This window comes from Drosophila nasuta, chromosome 3 (genome assembly GCF_023558535.2).
Source record: "Drosophila nasuta strain 15112-1781.00 chromosome 3, ASM2355853v1, whole genome shotgun sequence".
NCBI lineage: Eukaryota > Metazoa > Arthropoda > Insecta > Diptera > Drosophilidae > Drosophila > Drosophila nasuta.
Genome location: NC_083457.1, coordinates 50,579,584 through 50,604,663, shown reverse-complemented (window position 1 = coordinate 50,604,663; position 25,080 = coordinate 50,579,584). Strand labels below are relative to the sequence as shown.

Here is a 25,080-nt window from a genome sequence, read left to right as displayed (position 1 = left end):
GTAGGGAGCGCCAAGCTTGCGCGCTCGCTCACACCAATGCGACGGCCGCTTTGAACGATTCGTATGGAAGGCGTGGCCAAGTTGTTGTTGTCATCGTCGTCGTTGTCGTAGTAGTCGTCGTAGTTTTTCTGTGCTCTTTTGGCAGTAGTTGACCTAAGCAGCAGTCGGAGCAACAACAACAATTGCAAATGAATGGCTGCAATAAGCTGAAGATGCCGTCAGGGGTTGCGCTAAAAACTATTCGCAACATTTTCTTACTGGACCAACAGCAGCAGCTTCTCTCTTTCTTTCCGGTTAGAAGAATGTTGCCGATGTTGTTGTTGCTGTTGCTGTTGTTGCTGCTGCTGCAGTTGCTGCTGTTGCTGTTGCAATCGGGCCTGTTTTTTGTAGGCGCAACGTTTTGGGTTATGCGTGTGTTGTCTTGACGTTATTCGCGATTTTTATGTATTTGCTTTATTGGTGCGATGATGGAAATATGGCGACTTGGGGCATGAGGCATGGCATTGGGGTCGGGTCTTAGGTGCCCCGTCACTTGTGCGTGGCAATCAAAGAAGCAAGCAAGAAAGCAAATAAAAATGCTAATTGAATGTGAGTGCACAGCTTTCAAATTGATTGCAGATTGATTTTAGCTGCAGGCAGAAAAATATATTTTGTAATTTATATTTATAATTTCAATGCAAAGCTATTTAACTTCACTTCAATACTTGCTTTTTATTTATTGTGTGCCTGCAAGATCAAAAAACTTTGTCAAGAGCAACCACCTAAAAGGCAAACAATGGCGTGCTCTCTTAAGACTGAGCGAACTCTTAAGCAAACGAAAACATTGAATTCGAATTCGCCGCAAAAACCGGAATAACATTTTGCCGCTGCTCTCGCGCTCTCTCCGACGACGCGCGCTCTCTCACACTCACTCCCTCCCCTATATATTGTGGTGCTTGGCGTTGTTGTCGCTCTCGCAGTCGCCGTTGGCAGCGCAGTCGACGCTGGCAGCGACGTGTGTATGGCTGAGTTTCGAGTTTCATTCATTGTATCTGATAGATACTTTTGCCGAGCAATCAGTTCGTATTTAACTTTCGTCGTGAATGCAACGTTTGTAAGAGGCAGCGAAAGCAAAAACCAGAAACAACAACAACAAACCAACACACACAACAACAACAATAACAATAACAACAACAACGAAAACATTTTCAAAAAACGCCAAAACATCGTCGCGTGTGCGTGTGACAATGTGTGTGAGTGCGAGAGTGTATTTGTGAGTGAATGAAAAGCAAACGCAAGAAGAAAATTCAAAATAAAAACAGAGCGTAAGAAAAAACGAAACAACAACAAAAACAACAAGAGTGCAACAACATGTGTTGCATGCGGTGAACAACAACAACAAAATAAGCAACAAACTGTGACAACAACTTGCAACAACAAAAGTCTATTTCTATATGGTATTTATATATAGTATATATTGAAAACTCAATTCTTAATAGAAATAATAATAATAATAATAAGTGCAACAAATGCGTTGCGAAAACGTTGGAAAAACTACGTGGAAAACTCACAAATTGTGAATGACGGCGAACAGTGAGTGTGTGTGTTTCGAGTGTGTGTGTGTGTGTAAATTGTTATTGTAATTGTAATTGTTATTGTAATTTGTGAATGTAGCGAGCTACATTCGCATACGTATTTGTTTGAAATGGAATAAATAATTATGATTATTATAATAATTGCAGTGTATGACAAATGACAGTCAGTTAGTCAGAGACGAGTGTGCGGAGAGGGGAAGTGAGGAAGGGGGGGGAGGGGTGAGCGAATACTTTGTTGGCAATACTCGTGCTTAACTTGCATTTAATTGCCGCATAAAAATCGATTTTTGCTTATAAATAAAATATAATAAATTATCAAAGTGTTCGTTCTCCATCTCCCTCGCTCTCTCCCTCTCTCCCTCTCTCGCTCTGTCTCTTTCTCGCTCATTCGCACAAAATTTGCTGCAGCAACACAGAGCTAAGAAAATTGTAATTTATAAATTTATAACGTGCACCCAAAGTCGCTATTCTCCGCCTCCCCGCCCCTCGCCTTTAACCCCCCTCCTCCACTAGACTAGGTCGTAAAAAGTGTTGTTGTTGTTGCTGTTGGTGTTGGCATCTTTTTGCCTTCTGCTCAAGTTTTTTTGGGCGCTCAGAAAATAGCAAGAAGAAAACTTACGCGAGACTTTCCAGCAGAGTTCTTCTTCTTCTTCTTGCTGCTGCTTGGTGGTGTCTTGTGTGTGTGTGTGTGTCTTGGGTGGGTGGCGCGCCAAAAACAGTTTTGTAAACACACACACACACACACACAGATACGACGCACCCACACACACACACACACACACACATTACACAGGCCGTAAAAAGCAAGAGCAACCAACGGGAGCAGCAGCAACGTCGAGACTTGTGTAATTTATTACTTGCTGCATAAATAATAAATAAGCGTAAATAAATAAATACAAAATATTTATATATGTATATTGTATGTATCGCATATAAAATGTGCTGTTGCCTCCGTTGCTGTTGCTGTTGCCCATCCACAACAACAACAACAACACAAACAACAACAACCCACGCGCTGTGCAAACTTCGAAGGACTCGTAAATTAAATAAATAAAAATAATAAATATTAAAATAAAAAGCGCTCAAGTTGAGCGTTGTTGTTGCTTTTGCTGTTTGGGTGTTGCCTTTTTTTATTTTTAATGTGCACTCTTTTTTCGACATCGTTGTTGTTGTTTCAATTTAAAATTTTATTTTATGCCGCGCAACAGCTGCGCGCATTATAAATAATTAATCAAAAATACAACAACTACAACAACGATAAGGAAGCGAAACAAGGCTCTCTCAGAGACTTTAGCTTTTCAGTTCAATTCGAATACCAAAAAAATCGAGAAAAAAAAAACAAAACTTGAAAACCAAAACAGGAAATGCCAAAGAAACACGGCAACAACAAAAGGAAAAGGAGAGAAACAAATTAAATTATGTATAAATATTTGTGCACATTTAGGCAACTGGCAATTTTATATTTATTTATTTCTCGTTCTTTCAAAGAACGCATAAAATTTAATGCCGCAGCCAGCAACAACAATAAATAAAAGTAATAACAAAAAAAAAGCAAAACAGTAATAACATTAATAATAAAAAAAAACGAAGCATAATAAAGCAAAAGTTACCCCCAAAAAAAAAAATAAAAACAAAAATATATATGTATATAAAAAAGAAAAACAATTCGCAGCGTAGAGAATAATTTCTTATTACTTTTTTGCTGTTGTTGTTGCCATTGAGAAATCGAGGAGCATGGATGAACAACAACAACACCAACAACAACAACTACAATAAAAAAATAAACAAAAAATATAATAACAGAAGGCAGAGAGTCGACGTCGACGTCGAGTCGAGTCAGTCACAAGATTTAATTGGAATGAAATAATAATCATAAAAAAAAGAGTCGCGTAAGAAGAAGAAAGAAGCAGCAGCAGCGACAGCGGCAGCAGCGGCAGAAATATAATAACAATAATAATAAAAATAAATTAATTTTATGGCCGACTGTGTTTGCATTTGCCGCACAAGCGTATACGCATACATTTAGTACACACTGTACAGTGAAACATTGTTCGTTCTCCCCCACAAAATACCGATAGATTGGGGTAGTAGCAGTTGGCAGAAGACTCAGTATAAATATATACTAAAATTCATGTGTATATACTATACGCATAGGCATACATTTAGCACACACTGTACAGTGAAACATTGTTCGTTCTCCCGCATAAAATACCCTTTGATAGGGCTAGCAGTAATTGGCATAAAACTCAGTATAAATATATATTAAAATCCTAAGGAATATACTATGAGTATACGCATACATTCAGCACGCACTGTACAGTGAAACACTCTTTGTTTTCCCCCATGGTGCCACAAAATACCCTTAGAAAGGGCGAGTAGGAGTTGGCAACAATCTCAGTATAAATATATACCAAAATAGATGGGGCGAACAGAAATTTGCAACAAACTCAGTATAAACATATACTAAAATCAATATTAATATATTATACGAATACATTCAGCACACACTGTACAGTGAAACATTGTTCGTTTCCCTCCACATATTGCCACAAAATACTGTTAGATAGGGCAAACAGTAGTTGACAACATACTCAGTATAAACATATACTAAAATCCATATTAATATACTAGACGCATTCGTCATTCGTCACACACTGTACAGTGAAACATTGTTCGTTTCCCTCCACATATTGCCACAAAATACTGTTAGATAGGGCAAACAGTAGTTGACAACATACTCAGTATAAACATATACTAAAATCCATATTAATATACTAGACGCATTCGTCATTCGTCACACACTGTACAGTGAAACATTGTTCATTTTCCTCCACATATTGCCACAAAATACTGTTAGATAGGGCAAACAGTAGTTGACAACATAGTCAGTATAAATATATACTAAAATCCATATGTATATACTATGTATCCACATATATCCTCGACTATTTAAATAAATATAATTACGCAAATGCGACGCGACGCGTTTCGGCGTCAGCGACAGCCATAAATATTAATATTTAATTAAATATAAATATATATTTCGCATTTATTTATAACTTGCAGCGCGACAAATGAAATGAAAATGATAAAATACTAAATACACACACACACACGCATACAATACATACTCACGCATTTAAAATAAATAAAATTTACCAAATTATATAGCGAGATAATTGTCGTGGAAATCTCTATAATAAATTAGGACAAAGCTGAAAGCTAATAAAACAATTTTTTTGTTTTTGTTTTTAGTTTTTTGTATTTATTTTAATTTTTTTTGGGGAGCGCGTTTCGAAATGAATAGAATAGAGAGATTCATGGTCTTGGGACAAGATTAATGGCCTTATTTAATAGAGTTATGACTAAAGCACAACGCACAGAAAATATGTATAATATATGCAATTGAAATACAATAAATAAATATATATCAAGTTACGCTTATTTGCATATGCCATAAAATATATATATGTATATAGCAGTTATAATCATTGAACTGTTTGGGATTAAGTGCCAGTTGGTTCTGTGACACATCCAGACATCATATAAGGGTTATGTGTATTTCCCGAAAACTTTGCTTACGTACTTTTGGGCGATTTGAAGCCACACACACACTCACACATGTGTGTGTTCAATAATTCATTTAAATATTTCGCGATTTCCTTGAATTGAAATAAATTTAATTGCGTTAATGATTAATTGAGTATATAGAAATGGGACTTTTTCGGTAATTTTATAATTATACTTTTTTCTACACGTTTGAAATTATTGATTTGAAGAATTGTAAAATTCATAGAATATCATCAAACTGAATTCGATATAATTAAAGATTAATTGAGAATATAAAAATTATTTTGTTGGCATTCTTATATTAATTTATCGACTTAATGAATTATAAAATTCGTAGAAATTCTAAAAATTAACATAATCAGAAAGGAATATAATAAATAAATAATTGAGTATACAGAAATGTGATTTTTTTTGACAATTTCCTTCTTTAAGTATTGCAAAATTTATTCATAAAAATCATAATTATCAAACAATAAAGAAATTTTTTCATTTTTAATTTTAAAATTATTTTTTCAATACAGAATCACGCAACTTTTTGTCATCTTTAGTTCAAAGAATGTTTTATCAATAAATGTTTTTAATTGTAAAATTCATAGAAGCGATATGTATGTTAATATTTTTTATTTAGAAATTTGAATTTTTGAGAATTTTATGGTCGATAATATTAAAATTGTGAGTGAAAAAAAAATAATTACTTTCAGTATATAGATAAGCATTTTTAACCATTTTAAAATATTAACAACTGTTGCTAAAATATGGGAAAAGTCAACAAAATTTTATAATTCATGGAAGCACTAAAGATACTTTCAACTGAATGAATTTCTAACAACAATTAACTATAAATAAAGAAAACCGACATTCCAATTGAAATCTAAAACGTATTAAGCAGCTCTATAGCAAGCCATAATTAATCAAGCTCTATAAAATAATTGTAAAATTATTAAAATATTTCTCTAATTTCAAAATATTACAATATAGTTTTTTTTTTATTGGCCTTTGTTCGAAGTGTTTTCACACGCAATTTGCATTTTTGTTTCGATTTCATTACAGCGTTAACAACACAATTTCTCTCTCTCTAAAGAAAAGGCAAACCAACAACAATCTTTATGATGTGTTAAACAACAATATAAGCCAGACGATCATAAAAAAACAGAAAACTGAACACTGAACAAGTAATTGCAAAAACGTAGAGCAAAAAAATGGATATGACAAAGGACATCATGGACTTTGAACAGAAGCTCGACAGCGAGCAATACGAGCCAAATGATTACACAATGGTCAACATAGACATACCAAAGCAGCCAGAGCCGCAAACAGAAATGGCCTACGAAACGGCCAAGACAGAGGAGCGAGAGTTGGAGGAGACAACCACCACAACTTCCAACAGCAAACACAGAGCAACCAGCAGAAGCTGGCGAAGATCAGCAAGAGGAGGAGCAGCAACCACAAGAGTTGAAGCTGAAGCTGAAGTTGGAACAGAAATTGTCACCGATAGTGAAGGAGGAAGCAATCACAACAGAAGAGAAACCAAATCGAATGAGAGCTGTGCTCAATGAGCAGCCACTGACGCCACCGCCACGTCCGCTCACCTCCAGCGAGGTCGTAGGTCACACCGACTCCGATGATCCCGAGTTGCGAGTCCAACTCACAGCGAAGAAATCCCGCTCTCTGCCTGTGTCCCCGCAGCCTTTGGTCTCACACAATCTGTCGGCCATTGGACTCTTTGAATTCGGACAACACAACAACAATAACAACAACAACAACAAAAAGTTGACAACAATAAGATCAACTGAGAAGCCAAAGCTTGGCCAGAAACTGTTTGCAGCTCCAACACAACGCAAATCCTCGCCAGTTGGTGGAGATAATCAACAGTTTTGTCTGCGCTGGAACAATTATCAATCGAATCTGACGAATGTGTTCGATGAACTGCTGCAAAATGAATCCTTTGTGGATGTGACGCTCGCCTGCGAAGGACATTCGATCAAGGCGCACAAAATGGTTTTATCCGCTTGCTCTCCCTACTTTCAAGCGCTGTTCTACGATAATCCCTGCCAGCATCCGATTATCATCATGCGCGACGTCAACTGGAGTGATCTGAAAGCGCTCGTCGAGTTTATGTATAAGGGCGAGATTAATGTGTGCCAGGATCAAATTAATCCGTTGCTAAAAGTCGCTGAAACTCTCAAGATACGCGGTTTGGCTGAAGTGAGTGCAGGTTCGAGTTCGGGAAATAATGCTGGGATTGGAGGAACTTCTTTGCTGCCCGAGCAACGGATGACTGTTTACGATGAGGATGATGATGAGGAACTCGCTGCCGCAGCTGCGATTATCAGAGATGAGGAGGATGACGATGAGCAGAAGCCGAAGCGAGCTCGCTTGCTGGCCAAACTCCAGGCGGAATCTGCTCTCGATCTCAATCAGCGTCAGCGCAAACGTTCCCGCGATGGCAGCTATGCCACGCCCAGTCCGCTGCCCTTGCCCCTGCCCCTGCGTTCGGAGTCGCCTCAGCAACGAGCGGGAGTTACTCCTCAACCCTTGGCCATGACCACATCGACCATTGTGCGCAATCCGTTTGCCTCGCCCAATCCACAGTCGCTGCAGGCGCATCTCTCCGGCAGCTCGTCGTCCGCCTCGAGCAGCTCCGGTGGTGGCTCCTCCACAGTTGGCGGTGCCAGCGGCAACTCGGCTGCCTCCTGCATTAGCTCCGGCTCCGCTGCCGCTGCTGCTGCTGCGTCGAATGCTTCTGCCGCTTCGGCTGCGGCTGTTGGCAGCTATCGTCCCAGTGCACGCAGCTGCTCCCCGCCTCCGCCACCCTCGGCCCACAGCAATGGCTCTGCCGCTGCCGGCGCCCTCTCCTCGCCCACTGGCAATCCATCGGCCTCGTCTAATGCGCAGTCGCAACTGCCTCCGCACATGGCCGCCGCTGTGGCCGCTGCTGCCCATCATGCCTCTGCCTCGGCTGTGGCGCCACCGCCGCCTTCGTCGGCCTCCTCGATGCATCATCATGCTGCAGCTGCTGCAGCTCAGCAGCTGGCTGCTCAGCATCAGCTGGCGCATTCCCATGCAGCTATGGCCAGCGCCTTGGCTGCCGCTGGCGTCGGTGGAGCTGCTGCTCCTGGCAATGCGGCTGCTGCTGGCGGAGCTGTGGGCAATGCTGCATCCTCGGTGGGTGCTCATCATGACGACATGGAAATCAAACCGGAAATTGCTGAGATGATACGTGAAGAAGAGCGGGTGAGTTTATCAAAGAAAGAAAGAGAAAGAGTTTTAAATATTTGAAATATTTTAGAGATATGTATGTATATTGGGTAGGAAAAGGTTCTACGATCTTTCCTCATTTAAAAAAGATCATTATATACTGTCTGGGTAGATCTGCAACGCCAACAAAATTTTCCTCATTTAAACGTTTTTATCATTTATAAAGATATCAATAAATTGCGTTTAATCTTTCGATGTTGTTAGCTAGAACTTTTGCACATGCTGAGAATGAAATCGGTTTTTATAAAAATAATAATTGTATTGTAGAAAAAATTACTGAATTGCGCACAGTTCAAAGCCAACACAGTGATCTCAAAGCAAACACAGTAATCTCTTTGAATTTCGAACTCAATGATCTAAATATATAATATCTTAAGAATATGTTAGTCTATTGAAAGGATGAGCATAAAAAGCGAAGAGTTGAGGAAGAAGTTTTTTATGAAATAGGAATGGATGTGAATATGAAAGTCTTATACCATATGAAAGTGAAGTTTTCTATGAAATGGGAATGAGTTATATTTAGATAAAAATAGAATTTAATAATAGGGATAATTATTGAATAGATTTAATATCAAAGCAACTTATCCCGCTCTAAAATCCATTCAACGTTCTAAAAATACATGGACTTAAAATAAGATCAAAGCTGGCCATAAAAATGATCAATTTTTTAGAGAGAGAGAGAGAGTTCTGACCAAGTTTTAATACTAATGATGGGCATGAAATCCTATAAATTATATGCAATATCTTTAAGTACTTACTGAACATATCTCAGTTTATATTATCTGAAACCTTGTTATGAAAAAATCCTTAAAATACTATTATATCATTATACTATATAGTATTTATATATTATAGTATTATTATTATAGTATTTTACATTCATTAGTCAACAAAAAATACTTGTTCTCAGTTTACAATCAACAGTTTTGTTGATCTCTAAAAAAAACCCTTAAATATCAATACATTCCTTAGCTAATAAGATATGTATATATATATATATACACAATTGAAGTCGAAAAGATTAGCTGTCCATTTTTATATGTATATTATATTTATTTTGCGATAAGATCTCATTTTTCTTTAGTTTAACTTATCGAGCACAACTTATTGACCTTTTTTTAATAATGATTTATTTCTAAATAACTTTAGTGACTTGCGGTCTTTCGCTTATCAAAAACAAAAGAAAAAAACCCCTGCATTGTTTTTATTGTAGTAAAAATTGTAAATGATTTCGGGTGGCATTCTTTAGCTGAAATGAAATGATCCAAATTTGGGTTTTGGGTTTTGGGTGCTAGAAGCAGGCAGCGTTCAGTGGGCCAAAGTCGAAAATTGTTCATGTGATTAGCGCGTCGAAAGTGGAGCGTATCATAATAATTGCTTAAAGTAAATATCAAGTTGATAAGTATTGTTAATATAATTTATGTGGTTATTGCTACTTGAGATCGTATGCCAGATAGTAACTGATACGGCGACTAACTGGCCAATTATGACACTTAATGTCAAGTAAATAATTTTGTAATAATATTTAGGTGAGATCGATTGAACACGAATGTTCGATCGATCGATCGATCGATCTATCGAAAACTGAAGGAGCTACTAGAAAATGTGTTATTTATTTATTTAGTTCTTTTGTCGGGCACATTTTGTGTGCAGTCTTATAAGCATAGTATCTGACCAAAGGCCAGAAGTAGACATAGTTGAAATGTTTTTACATATTGTCGAGACTCACATCACATTAAAATCGCAACACAAAACTAGGAAAAGTGCATAAATGCATGCCCATTAACGAAAATTTACACAACAACTAGATGTATTTACCTTATTGCATTTGTGGCTGTTATTTCTATTAGATTGCACATTAAAGCTGATTTTCTATTTGTATAAGAAACTGCGCTGCGCTCTGCGCTCTGCGTTTAAGTTTAAGGCGAGGTCTCCGACATTAACTGCGTCAGCGACTTGAAAAATAATTCAACATTTAATGCTAATGACGAAAATTGCGCAATGCACGCATACGACAACAACAACGACGACGACGACGACTTCGACTTGATGGCAATTGCATTCGACAAAAAAAAAAAGAAAGACAGAAATACAAAATTGTTAAACAAATCACACACAACAAAACAAAACGAAAAACAACAAATTGTAAAAAATTGATGCCAAATGCAAACAAAAGTGCGCAAATATTTGTCTCGCACACGTATCTCAAGGCGCTGTTGCGTTTTTCTATAATTTCAACTAATGTGGCTTTGATTAAGCTTTATTGCACTTTTGTGTGCAACACATTTTTCAGTTTTCAATACCCCGCACAGCAGTCATAAAATGCAATCCAAATGGGTATGATAAGATAATAAAAGATCTATTTCGAAACATTAATTACTGCAAAGAATAAAGAATCTCTTTTGATGTTATCTATTTTGCTCAAAGAAGAGTTTATCTTTTATATAATTTCGTAGTTAAATTCTAAGAGTTGTTTTTAAGATCTATTTCGAAAGAATATAATCTCTTTTTTTATTATGCATATGAGTGAATACTTTTTAGAATTTTCTAAAATTTTGTATATTATTTCAAGATGATAAGAGATCTAATTCGAAAGTAAATTCTTAGCTCTATTATATGTTTTCAATTCTGAAAATTTGATTAAATTATTATACTACGATGTTAATATTTCGAAATATGATCATGAAAGTATTCTCTCCATTTTTCTTAAAAATGACTTTATTTTTTTTATAGTATATTGTCAGTACTTTATTGCTCAATTTTTTATAAATATGTAAAATGATTCTATTCTTAAAAGATGATAAAAATATCTATTTCGGAACTTTATGTACAGTATAAAATATAATTTGTTTTCATGTTCGCTAATTTGTGGAAAGATTAGTTTATCTTTTTTAATACTTTATTCTCAGTATTTTGTTGTAAAAATCTGCAACATTTTTTTAAATTTTGTATATTATTCAAGAGTAGTTTCAAATCATTAAATACTATACTATATAATATAATCTTTTTTAATGTTCGCTTTTTTTGCTGAAAAATGAGTTTATCTTTTCTAATAATTTATTCTCAGTATTTCGCGATTTGATTAAATTTTTATATTGTTATTATACAGAGTAACTTGCGCTGTTCTCTTTGCTGACTTTTTATGGTTAACAGCTGTCATTATTATTAATAATATTTGCGTTAGTTTATGACTTGACTTGGTTGCCTTTTTGTTGTTGTTGTTGTTGTGCCACAAAACTCTATGTAAAATTCTTGACATTGAGTTTTCAAATGGATTTGTTTTTCACATTTTTTTTGTTTTGGTGTGTGTACATTAATATTGCACTTATAAAAAGTATATGAATTTATTGTTTTTTGTTTTTCTGCGAGCTGTGTGTTGTTATTGCAAGTATTGCTATTTGTTGTGTGGCATAAATAATGCATATACTTATGCATCGCGCTCGTTGTCGATGAGTGTCTTTCGAGTGGTTGACTGCGGCTTATGAATATGGATGTTGAACTGGAATATACATAGCTTTGGAGATGTATAGATTCGAGAGAGATACGTTGTCGATACATATCGACAGCAGCTGCTGCTGTCGGCTGTCGGCTGTTTAAATGAGACTGCGACTTTTGCTTTGGCAACCATTTTCATCATTTTTGCGCTTAATTATCTTTTTGCTTTGCACAATTTACTGTTGCTTTTTCTTAATTTATTGAAATGAAATCAAGAGAAAATTGTAATAAAGCGCGATACCAGCCTCAAGTCGAGAAGCAACAGCCAAAAAAACGAAAACTTTTTCTGTTCAGCAAAGTCAAAAAAGCAAACGAAAAACTTCGGTCATTGGAGGTCTTGGGAATGCCCCCCACTCCCATAGAAATGAAGTGACTATGAGACGCCGCCGCAGACATGCGGAAATGCGTGTAGGTGGCATATTTGCGTTCAAACAGTGTCTGCCAAAAAGAACTGCGCGCCTATTACTTAATAGAGTCAAACTCTGTCACAAACACTGCCAACAGGCAGCACTTGCTCTCTGAACTCGCTCTCTCGCACTCTCTTGTGCTCTTTCTGGTCTTCTCTCGCTCTCAGCTTAGTGTTGGCGTTTCATTCACAGAATTGTGAACACACACACACACACACACATACGGGCCCGGAGAGGCTGGCACACACACAACGAAACACACACACAGCGAGAGCACGAGCATACCAAGCACTCAGCAAAAGTTACGCGATGTCGCAGCTCAAGGAAAACGTTGAATGCGTTGCCTGGCTGCGAAGGAACGAAGGAATCGAAGAGGGAGAGGGAGGGAGAAGGCATCGTTTTTGGGTTGGGGAAGATGCTGCTGGCCAAGCATCTAGCAAAGTTGTCTCTTGTCTCTCTCTCTCTCTCTCTAGCTGTGTTTACACATCGTTTTGTATGACGCTCACTCGAGTTCCTTGACTTTTTGGTGGATTCTCCTTGGCGCTGTGTGTGCGTTATACCCCTTGAAACTCGCTACCCAATTGGGTAGCTTGTCAAGAATCTTGCAATTGTTTCTGCAAGAAAATTACTGAAAATTGCCAACTGCGGGAAAGTTCTTTGACAGGCATTTTTCTCTTTGTCTGCCAAGCGTTAGTCATAATTGTAATGTGTGAGTTTGTCTCGAAGTTAAGACGTCGATTTATGCAAAGCAGGTTGCTTGAACTCCAGAGCGGAGGTCATTACGATACTACAACAATACAACGGCGCATGTTATCTTAAGACCCCCGGTTTAGGGATCGTGTGAATCTGCTGGCCCCAAAAAAAAAGAAAAACGTTCAAAGATGTCAACTATTTCCTGAACTGACAAAACACACAACTGAAAACTGTATTTAACCTGTGCGGTCGGCTCATTAGGCCGCTCAAATTTTTGTTTGATTGATTCAAATGTCCAACCGGTAACTCGTAAATCAAATTTATGTTTCTTTTTAGACTTTTTAAACACCAAAAAAACCAAAAACAAAAAGCAATCGCCGCCAGACCCACCGCAAATGACAGTGTGAAAATGTTTAGGTCTCCACATTTTCGGGGCTTATAAGCATTTTCCTCATTTTCTTATCGGCTTAATAAAATTAACGCATTTTCTGGGTTTCCTCCTTCTGACGCTGCTAACGATTAAGATTTCGATTCCGTAAATAGTAATATAAAAATTCCAACTCTTACGAAATCGATATAACACAAAAACAACAACGAAAAAATAAAGCAGCGAGAAATAAACATATAATTTATGGCACAATTTCGATAATTTGTTGTGCATTAGTTCGTGTGTATTTCCTGTGTTCTCTTTTTAAAGAAAAAGCCATAAAATACATGATATTATAAAGCGCTTTTGTTTTTGTTTTTGCTTTTGCTGTTCGTTATATAAACAATTTATATTGTATTTGTTCGAGGTTCACTTCGAAATAAATAAGTAATTTATTTTATTGGGCCAAAGGCAACATGACGACGACAAAAGGTATAAAAAAAAAACGGATGTATATTAAGCCCTCATAGATCTTATCGCGACAGAACTAATACACAATATAATAACCAAGTAAGACTGCATTTAGAGTTGAACATGGCAGAAGAGTAGATACGCTGCATAAAAACATAAGAAATTTGCGTTTATTAATGAAGAAATTCTTTGCTGTGGCAATCGCTATCATAATAACAAATGTGTGTAATCTTAATTTTCGTGTCGATTAAAGTTTTAACGTAATTTTGCTGATAAGATTTTCCCCGACCGGTAAATATTTATTATTATTATTTTGTTATATATGTATGTACATACGCGTATGGGGTTAGATACACACACTTGTGTGTTGGGAAATCAAGTGTTTCACAAGCTAACAAAAAACAAAAAAACGAAAAAAAAAATAGCTAATCACAAGCCATTAAAACAATTCCTTTTGTCATAGATTCGACGTGAATGACTTGAAATAATTTTTATCTTTAGAGCTCAACAATTTACAGCTTAACGGTGATTGTTTAAATAAAAACGATTATAGTGCAATAGAAGATATATATAAATAGATGTCTCGGTATTTGCGTCAATGTCAAGAGGCAAAAAATAGTCAAGATACGACCGCCACACGACGACGGACAATCTATTTTCAAAATTTCCATTCAAAAAGTCGATTTATAATATCTTTATAACACACAGGAAATATCGTTTTAGAGCTACAACAAATTCATGAAATTCTATACTTTGGATTTTGCGTATATAAAAATAGCTAAGATAAAGGTTTGCTCCATTAATAGCCAAATGAAATATCGATCTTACTTTCTTTCCATTTAAATTGCTTTGCTTTTTTTATCCCATAAATCGTATCCCGTTTGTAATTGTAAGATCTGATGATGACTCTCGGTCATTGGCCGCAAAGACTCTGTATCTTTTTTCATTGCCAGCAAATTGAAGACGACAACCAACACAGCAGCAACAGCAGCAGCAACCTACAACATTCACTCTTACATTCACAGCTTACACAGTTGAGAGTGTGTTTTTATTTCTCTGTGTTGTGTATTTATTTTTTTGAGCACATTCACATTCATTTACATCTCCATTCGCGTCATTTGTTTTCCTTGCGACGGCTGCGTTAAGTTTTCTTATATTTTCATTTATTTGACTGCCTTTCATTACATTTTATTTATTTATTCCACATTTATTGTAGGGTACACACATTTGTATGTCGTTAGTTCAGTTGGGACACAGAGCAAAAGCAACAGCAACAATGACGACGACGACGACGACGACGACGGTGACTGTTGCCGCTGTTGTCTTTATGACGACGATGATGATGATTATTATTGCCATTGCCGTCGTTGTTGTAGTTTTCTGTTGCTGCTCGTTGTTGTTGCTGTTTTCATTGTACGAAGACATAAGAAAATTATAGGTATCTGCCCTTATGGCGCACAGCTCAGCACAGCGCAGCGAAGCGAAACAATAAAATATAAAATAAAATATGTACGAGTATGTTTACGCAATTACAAACAAACAGACAAACAGACAGACGGAGATACAAATGGACAAACGGACGTACAAACAGATCAACAACATACTATACAACAGACCGAGTTGCGAGAAGCAATTCGGAACTGCCTCAGAGTTATAGTTGTTGCTGCTGGGGCGGAGCAGGAGGAGTAGACGAAGCTCTGGCGGTGCAAGCAATTCAATATTTATAACTGGCAGCAGCAGCAGCAGGTGACGCTTGCCAGGTACAGTTACACAGACACACACACTCGCATAAATACAGCAGCAGATACAGATATAACGCGTGTATCTTATAGATACTTTTGGCAGCTGCAGCATGAAGTTAACGCCGTGCACAGCGCACAATTAAAGATAGCCAAAAAATACAGAAAGAAACGAAATGAAACGAAATGAAAATTGTTACCGTTGCTCACTTTTCACGTGCAATTTTCTCGAACCCTACAAATGGCATTATAATGCGCTATAATTTTCGACAAACCACAGAGGTGTGGCCCTAACCTTGCAGATCGCACTCAGCAGATAGCCACGAAACCAACGAAATTAAATGAATAATGCGAGAATACAAAAGTTGAAAATATGTGGCAATAAATTTCGAAATGATTAATTTGCCATACATATAAAAAAACGCATAGATACAAGAGAGAGAAAAGCTCAACTTGAGCTGCGCTTTCAAGCGTTTGCATTTAGCGTAAATGCTGTGCTCTATTTTTGATAATTAGCATCATCATCATCATTATATCTTTTTGCCACACAGTAGTAGAGAGAGCCCTCATGTGTGGCAGGACAAACAGCGGCAAAAATGCGTTGCGTAAAAAAGGACAACGAGCTAAGTAAACGCCTCTAATTTGGCATTAACTAAAAAAGCTTTAACTGAGAAGTGCAAGAACAGAGTAGTGCATAATTGTGCCACACACACAAACTGCATTCATGCCTCATACTGCTGCTGTTTGTGCCGCACATTTTGCGGCTGCTTTCTTTGGGGAGGCGGCAGTCTTTATGCAAAAGCAATTTGCTGGAAATGTTCGATTTGCAGCACTTTTCACTAGGGTTTTCCAGTTGCTTAACGCGCGGTCGAGTATCCGCCTCACGTAGCTCGACACAAGTGCTTTATCCTCGTTCCGTATCCGCATTCGCATCCCTTTTGTGGAGCGCCAAGTGTGCGTATAATTTGCCTTAAAATTAGCTTACATCAGCTACGTTTGAGCCATAGACTCAACTCGACTTCGGCTGTTTAACCACGTTTTAGAAGAGCAGCTGGCAAACGAAAAGTTCTCAAGTGTAGTTGTTTTTGCATCCCGAATATAATAGATAACTGTGCGATCTATTTGTGTTTATTTATCTATGGATGTTTAGTCGCATCTGTAAATACAATTTTTCAGTCCGCTTTGAAGTTGAATGTGGAGGGGAAATATGCTTCGAGTTTCGTTTTCGTTTGATGCAGAGAGAACTCGCGTTTGATTTGTTATTTTATTACTTTACGAATTTTAACACATCTGCTGAAAATGCATTTGTAAATTATTAAATGCATCTTGCCAGTCGTCGTCGTCGTCGTCGTCGTCGTGCCATCAAACAAACACATGTAAATGGCATGTTTGGCCAGCCAGTTCCTCCAGCGCTCACTTTGTATCTGTAGCTGTATCTGTATCTGTATCTTTTTGTGTGTGTGTGCGCATATCAATATTTATTACTTTGTGTACTGAACAACAACAATAACACAGAATGTGTGTGTGTGTGTGTGCATTGCTTGCTGCTGCTGCTGCCTTAGTAAAATTCGTTTTTCATTATTTATTTCTTTTACTTTTGCCGCCTCTCGCTCTCTTTTGTTTTTTAATTCTGTTTGGGCTGCCTTTTTGAATGCATTTCTTTATTTAGGCAGCAACAGCAAAAGGCAACAGCAGCACCCCCCGCATCGCATCACAGCACAGCACATCGCAATGCAATGCAATGCATCCTCATCTCCATCCCCATTTCGAAGATCTGTTAAATAAATCGAATCATCTGTGTGTTTTACACACATATGCGAGAAGAGTCGAGAGTTCAGTTGAGTTGAGTTTTGCTTCCTCTTTTCCATCTCCTTCATCTTGCTGTTGCTATTGCTGTTGTGCTAAAGCAAGCCTGAATGTACGTAATTATTTCGATTGGATATACTCTCTCGTACTATAATTTGTAAAACGAAACATATGTTCCCATTTTAGTTGCTGCTGCTGTTGCTTTTCCTCTTTCCGTCTCTGTTATTTATGCATTTTATTAGTTGTGCTGCGTGGGGGATTTTGGATGCAGCAGAGAAACTGCAGCTAATTCGACTAGCAACTAAGATGCATACATATAAATGGTAAACTAATCCAAAATGCCTTTGCATTAGATAGTTTTATGGCCGCTACACATAGAGTAGAAGGGTATTATAACTTTGTGCCTACAGGAAATGATTTTGACGGGCAAAAAGAGGCTTCTCCAAGCAAGCCAGCTGAACTTTAAAGCTGGAGCTGCGATTTTTGGTTATCACAGTATTTTTAAATACTGAATATTGATTGCGATCCGATAAATGATTTACCAAATAACGACTGACAATTTGGTATTCTTTATACCTTATGGTATATTTTAAATGTAGTAGTATATCGATAGATATTTTTTTAGTATATTTTTGTATTTTTCGGTATATCACATATTTTGAATGTAGTAATATATAGATATACCAAATATCACCCTTAGTGTATTTCAGTATTTTTTCGATATATCGTTAGTCTATGACAGATTTCGAATGCAGTAATATATTGATATACCAAATATCATTCTTGGTATATATCAGTATTGTTTTAAATGTAGTAGTATATCGATACATTTGTAGTATATTTTAGTATTTTTTTGGTATATAGTTAGCCAATGACATTTTTGTATACAGTAATATTTAAATATACCAAATACAACCCTTAGTATATTTCAGTATTTTTTTTTCGGTATATCGTTAGTCTGACATATTTAGTAACATATCGATATAACAAACATCATACTTGGTATATTTAGTAACATATCGATACAACAAACATCATACTTGGTATATTTCAGTATTGTTTTAGTATACTTTACTGCACTGTTTTGCTTCCACTAAAAATGCGTAGCGGGTATCGCACATTCGAGCACACTCGACTGTTGCTTTCCTACTTCTTTCCCAGTAACAAGCTTGTATCTTTAAGATACCTGGTCATAAATATGCAAATGCAACGCTAAATACATGCGGACATTTGCCGTGGGTAAACAATAACTAACGTCTTTACAATATTTGTTTAACGACGAATACATTTTCTACTCAATATTTATTTAACTGTAACGCTTGTGTCAACAAGGCAGAGCTAAAGAAAATGCCAACTTGACCACGCCCCGCTGCTTAAATTGACACCGTTAATAGAAGATGATGGATTCTTGTTGTGTCTTCAGGAAGATGCGAGAAGCGAGTGTACAGTCATCGTCATCGTCATCATGATCGTCGTTGCATCCTATTTGCAGAAAAGCGTTGTCAACGCACTTTTTGGTGTCACTGTGCGACGAGTCTATTTGTCTGCCGTCGACTGGCGACTGGCGACGGGCGACGCCGCATTAATTCTTAGGCAATATTTATAGTTGTATTTTGTCAAATATTTGCACAGTTTGTTTTGTGCGCTGGCAAAGACATTTATCAAGACACCAGCAGCACTCGCTGTTGCTGTTGCAGTTGCAACTGCACTTTGCATTATGCATTCATGTATTTGCATCTGCAACAACATGATTGCTTGCCTGCTTGCTTGCTTGCTGCCTAGCAGCGTGCAACATGCTTCGTGCCGCGTGCTAATTGCAGCCGCAGACGTTTGTCATGCGCCTATTTGGCTGCCTCGACAACTATTTCTATATCTATGCATCTTCTTTTGGCACTTTCCGTTCATTCATTATATTGTCGTGTATATTCATTGTCCATATGTATATGTGTGTGTGTCTCTCTCTGTCTACATCCATGTGAGGTCAAATTTATTTTATTAATTTCAGCCCCAACGACAGCGGCCAGCCATAAATTCAAATCTATCGCTAATGTGTGTGCCGTTTATTTCAGGCAAAACGGCGAATCCAAAAAAAAAAACACAACATAGATAGAAAAAACCACAATATTCAAAATTAAATAGCAGCTAATTTTTCTCAAACGCCACACGCACAAATCGCTTTCCGAAGCCCAAGACATTTATAACAAATTATTGTTTCAAAAAACACACACAATCGCTGGCTCTGGTGTGATTTCAAATCAAATTGAACATAATTAAATAATGACTATTAGCTGCACGCGCCTCGTTACAACTTTATATAATTTTTTTGTTTGCAATTTGTTTTGAGCTCTTCATTTAGCTAAAAGTTTGAGTTAGCTAAATGAGCTAAAATTAAGCATTAAGTTTACGATCATTTAGCATGGCTCATAACGAGTCAGTTTTTGAACGTAATAGTATATTCAAATACCAAATATAATATTCGGTATATTTCAATATAGTTTTTGGTATATTTGTAGAAAAATATAGGTGTTTTTTGCGGGCATCTCGAACATTTGTTGCTTGTCGAAAACCCAACATTCGTTGATTGTTTTAGTATATAAATATACCAAATATAACCTTCGGTATAATTCAGTCTTTTTTGGTATATTTGTAGAATAATACCGCTGTGTTTCGCAGGTATCTCACAATTGAACACGTGACATTTTTTGCGTGTTATAGTATATCAATATACTAAATATATGCCTTCGGTATATTTTAGTAGATTTTGGTTTATATGTAATATAATACCGCTCTGTTTCGCAGGTATCTCACAATCGAACAAATGACTGTAATTTTCCTACTTGATTCCTAAACAAATTTGTAATTATTTTCCTTTGGATTAGCTGATTCTTCAATTACAATTTAATTATTATTTTAGCACTCACACACTCATATATTTCTTAGTAGCAAATCGCAATGCGTGAAAAAGCTGGCGTAATTTATCTTGAGCACAAAACTTTCCAGGAATTGTGTAGTTTTCATGTCGGCTATAATTAATTAAATAATTTTTTTATTTGTATATAGATATATATGTATGTATGTATGTATATACAACATTTGTGTGTGCGGCGCTCGTCGTATATAGAGGGGAAACCAATATGTGTGCTGATTAATAATGAACAGGGCACAACTATATAAATTTTGTGCAGAGCTATAATTAAATTGATGTGGCTGAGTCACTTTTTGCTCTGTTTGCTGAAATGACGCCAAGTTGGTCAATGGTCTATGTCTATGTCATTTACTAGCATATATAAATATGTATATGTATATATGTATGTGTATGCACATATATTAATATCTCTCTACTTACTTATATTGTATATTTGTAATTTGTAGAATGAAGTCGATTGCAGAGCAATTGAGAAAACGCTGCGTCAGCGCGCTGTAATTTAGCATTCGCCATAGATACAAATATTAGTTTAGACACTCTGTGTTTATTTCAAATGTGTCGTGTGAGAGTGTGTGTGTGTATGTGTGAGTGTGTGTAATTAATAGTATTTATTTTTAATTCATACGTTAGATGCTGTATTGCCTCAGCAGCAGCAGCTGAAGCAGCTGTAGAAGCATTTTATATTTATTTATTATTTTTATTTTATTCTTTTTCTAAGAAAAGGAAATAGTCATGTTACGCTGGAGTGAACTTTACTCTGTAGAATTGACAGCTAAAGTTGGGAATTCACTCAAATTATAATCAAAGACATTTATTTGCAATTACTTAAAATGCTGAAGATCGAAACATCTTAAATACTTGAAGAATAATCAACTATTGATACCAAAAATTAACGACAATATTAAAATTTTCTAAAACTTTCGAAGATCCAAGATTATTGAAATCAACTACATTTTTGAAGATAAGATCTAAGATGAAAGATACTTGAAAAATAATCTAATATAGGTTGTCAAACTTTTTCCATTTGAATATTTACAATCCCAAATACTTCCATAATAAATCGTATATGTTTACAGGGTATTTGAATGACAGCGCCAGATTTAACTTTCGTGAACTCTGCAGAAATTCTTTAATATATTTTAAGTTTAAGCATTTATTCTGTGCTTGTTGTCTTTGCAAAGCAATTCGAATAACATTTTTAATTATTCTCTTTATATGAATTTTTTGGTTGGTTTGTTAATTTTTTTGTTTGTTTCGTTGTTGTTGTTGCTGGTGTTAGTGTTGTTGTTTTTTTTCGCTCTCTACCAACGAACAGGTCTTTGAACTGTATTTGCATGTGCGCCAGATACAAGATACAAAATCCGCTTCTGTGTATTTATTTCTTCCTTCTTGTTCTTCTACTCGCTGGCTGTTTGCACGGGCGAGTTATTAAAGTTTTATGTAAATGTGCATAATTATTTCAAATTGAATTCTAAATTTATAGTTTGCAATGAGACGAACGACGAAAAATATGTTGACTAAGCGTCGTCTTTGCGCCGTTTGTTTGTTGCGGGTGGCAGCTAAATGGGAAGTGAGGAGAGTGGGAGGATGAGGAGGATGAGGAGGAGGAGATCAACGATTGTTTGTAAATTTTTCGTGATGCTGCTGAATGGTGGTGATTCAACATCAACGGCTTATAATGAAATTGGTTTATTAGTGATAAATATGGCACTGTAGAGGTGTGGCCGAAATGAATTGAATGCATTCTCGAAATGTTGAGTGACTCAACGCAAGAAGGTGTTTAAAAATAATTAAATAATAAATTAATCAAAAATGTTTCGTGGTGCCCCCAATTCAAGTTAACCTTTTAGCTACGACCCTCACCAAAAATAAATTCATAAAGAGAAAGAACTGTAACAATGAGAGCACAAACTTGTCATTATAAAACTAAACCATCTAATTAAATGGTAGCCACTAAAGAAAGCAGCCATGAAAGCAGGGGGAGAAATATATTATACTAGTTTAATTTAAGAGGAAAAAGTACAAGCTGTGTGTGTGTGTGGCATACATATAATTATCATTTTTTGGATTTTAATATACGAGACAGGCGCTGAGATCAATTAAAAGCCAACGCTTGCTATGGTCATTAAAAACAGCTGCCCCACCAAATAAAAAGTAAGAAGGCTACAGTCGAGTGTGCTCGACTGTGAGATACTCGTTATCCATTTTGAATAAATGCATAGCTGTGCGGTATTAATCTTAAAATATACCAAATTAATATACCGCAAAAATACTAAAAAATATACCAAAGGTAATATTTAGAATATTGATATAGTATTACATTCAATACCGCTATACATTTTTAATCAATTCAAAAGATTCTTTAAATATACCAACTTTATATACCGCAAAAATACTAAAATATACCAAAGAATATATTTGGTTATATATCGCAAAATTATTAAAATATATTAAAGGGTATATTTGGTATATTGATATAGCACCTTATTGAAAATATACCATGAAGTACAAAATATACCAGATTATAACCTAAAGCACTAACACCCGTAATAAGTAGGCGTTATTTCTAATACAAAAGAATTCATTTTCACCCTATGAATAACAGGTATAATAAGTAAGGCAGAGTGCAAATGTGATCGACGTAGAAGTGCCCTGTGTTGTTCATAGCCCAAGACCCTCATTACGAGGTATCCAGCAAATAGATATTTCATCGTCAAGACAAAGATAAAAAGGCAAAGACAAGGCAGAGACACAGAGCCCAACAACATGCTTAATAACGTAAATTTAAATAATAATAAAAAAAAAAGTGGGAAAAACTTTGAAATGTTGGAACTGCTCTGTAATTAAATATATAATGCAAAAGACTCAACGAATTCCAACAAATAATAAAATATGAGTTTTTCTTTTTTTTCTGTTTCTCTCCTTTTATATTGTATTTTGTGCGGTGGTGTAATTTTTATAGTTTTAATTAATGGTTTTTTATTGTGCGCCAACATTGTGCTCTTGTTGTTGTGTGGTTTTTTCTTTGAGGGTGCGCCACTCTATTTTCCATTTTCCCCCCACGCACACGCACACACTCACATAAACTCACTCGACTTACTTTTTTTTTTGTGTCGGCCAGTTGAATTACATTTGTAATTATTTTTATTGTACTTACATATATACATATCTAGTATGTTGTTGTGCTTCTTTGTCACGGTGACTTGGCGTTTTAGATGTTTCACTTTTCTGCATTTCCATTTCCCTCCCCTCCTCAACCACCGCAACTTCATTTCGTATTCTCCATTCTCAATATGTTTTGTAGCTAAGCATTTTTTCTAGCATATTTATTATTATCAGAATTTATATCGGAACTTCAAGCATAACATTTGCATTTGTTTTTTGGTTTTGGCGCGTTTCTCGCTCACGAAGTGACATTGGAATTTTTTCCCTTACTCTAGAGCTTCTGCATTTTCTTAATCGTTATGCTACTGAGTGAATTAAATTAGGGAATTAAATTGTCGATCAGTTAACGCTTTACATCCCTGCGTTTATTCGAACCCATTTGTCTTTGTTTATTTATACTCAAAGTGATGTTATTAATAATATTTATTTGCATTTTTTACTATATAAATCAAATTTTGGGTTACATGTGTTCTTATTTCTCGTTTTCTTTGACTCTATCGGTGTGAATCTGAAGTTGTATAGGTGTTTGTTAGCGACACGTTTTAAATACCCAAGGCAAAAGAGCTTAGAGTGGGTATATTGACTTGCGGGTAATTATGTAACTGTGAATTGGAAATTAAAAAAGAAAAAAGATTAAATTTTAAAGTTTATTTTCTGCCTATTATTTTTATTATAACAGTTATCGGTGAATTAAACATTTATTAAAAAAATGATTTAACAAAAAATGTTAGGCCTATTATTATTATTGATAAAAAGAGTTAACGGTGATATGAAGAGCCAAAAAATATATATTTCACAAATTATTTTGTGACTATCATTTTCTATAAATGCGAAATTGATTCAATTTGAAGCCACAATGTGAGTTAGCATAATCTAAATTGTTTCTGCAAATATATCACTTATTCGCTAGCTGCTTATCTTAAGTTGTATAGGATATCTTCACATCATGCTTATTATAGAGATCAACTCATTATTTGTATTTGTTGTTGGCTGTCGCTTTGTGTCTTTATTTGCATTAATTATTTATTTGCTCGTTTGCCAGTTTGTGCGCATGCGCAAAAGGCACAAAAAAAGAAAAAAAAAGAAGAAAAATATATATATGAAACATAAAAAAATAAATAACAAACGGCAAACGAAATGCTTAAAATTTATTTTAATATACATTTTGCCCGTGGCTAGAGAGATCTTGGAATGTTTTGAGTTGTTGTTGTCGTTGTTGTTGTTGTTGCTCTTCTTGTTGTTGCTATTCACTTCTATTAGTGAGAATTAGTTGTATTGTTGCGGTTGCTCGAGCTGCTGCTTGTGGCATTGTTGTTGTTGTTATTGTTGTTGCTCCTCTGCCTTGTTGTTGTTGCCGTGCTTATTTGCATTGACGACGGCGTGTGGCGGCTGTCTAATCAAATCAAACTTCGTGGAGCTTGAAAATAGCGGCATTTTGATTGATACGCTTTTTGTTGATTGTTGTTGTCGAGATCGTTTTTTTTTCTATTTCGTTTTTCTGACTATGAGTTGAGCTAATTATATAACTTCGGGGGGTACGCACTGACCTAATGAGCCATAAGAGATCTATTTATAAAATAAAACAAAGCACAACGCCATATGTAACTAT

At 36.0% G+C, this 25,080-nt stretch overlaps 1 protein-coding gene across 2 annotated transcripts in view; it reads left to right on the top strand.

Moving 5' to 3' along the window:
- Positions 1 to 1,065: 1,065 nt before the first annotated feature.
- The window catches only part of LOC132793419 (protein bric-a-brac 2), a 41,184-nt gene continuing 17,169 nt past the window's right edge, over positions 1,066 to 25,080 (top strand). For both annotated transcript variants that reach the window (XM_060803343.1, XM_060803341.1), the window contains exons 1-2: positions 1,066 to 1,436; positions 6,195 to 8,378. In XM_060803343.1, the coding sequence (XP_060659326.1) occupies positions 6,681 to 8,378 (1,698 nt within the window). In that variant the 5' untranslated portion in view covers positions 1,066 to 1,436; positions 6,195 to 6,680. The remainder of the gene's footprint in view (positions 1,437 to 6,194; positions 8,379 to 25,080) is intronic.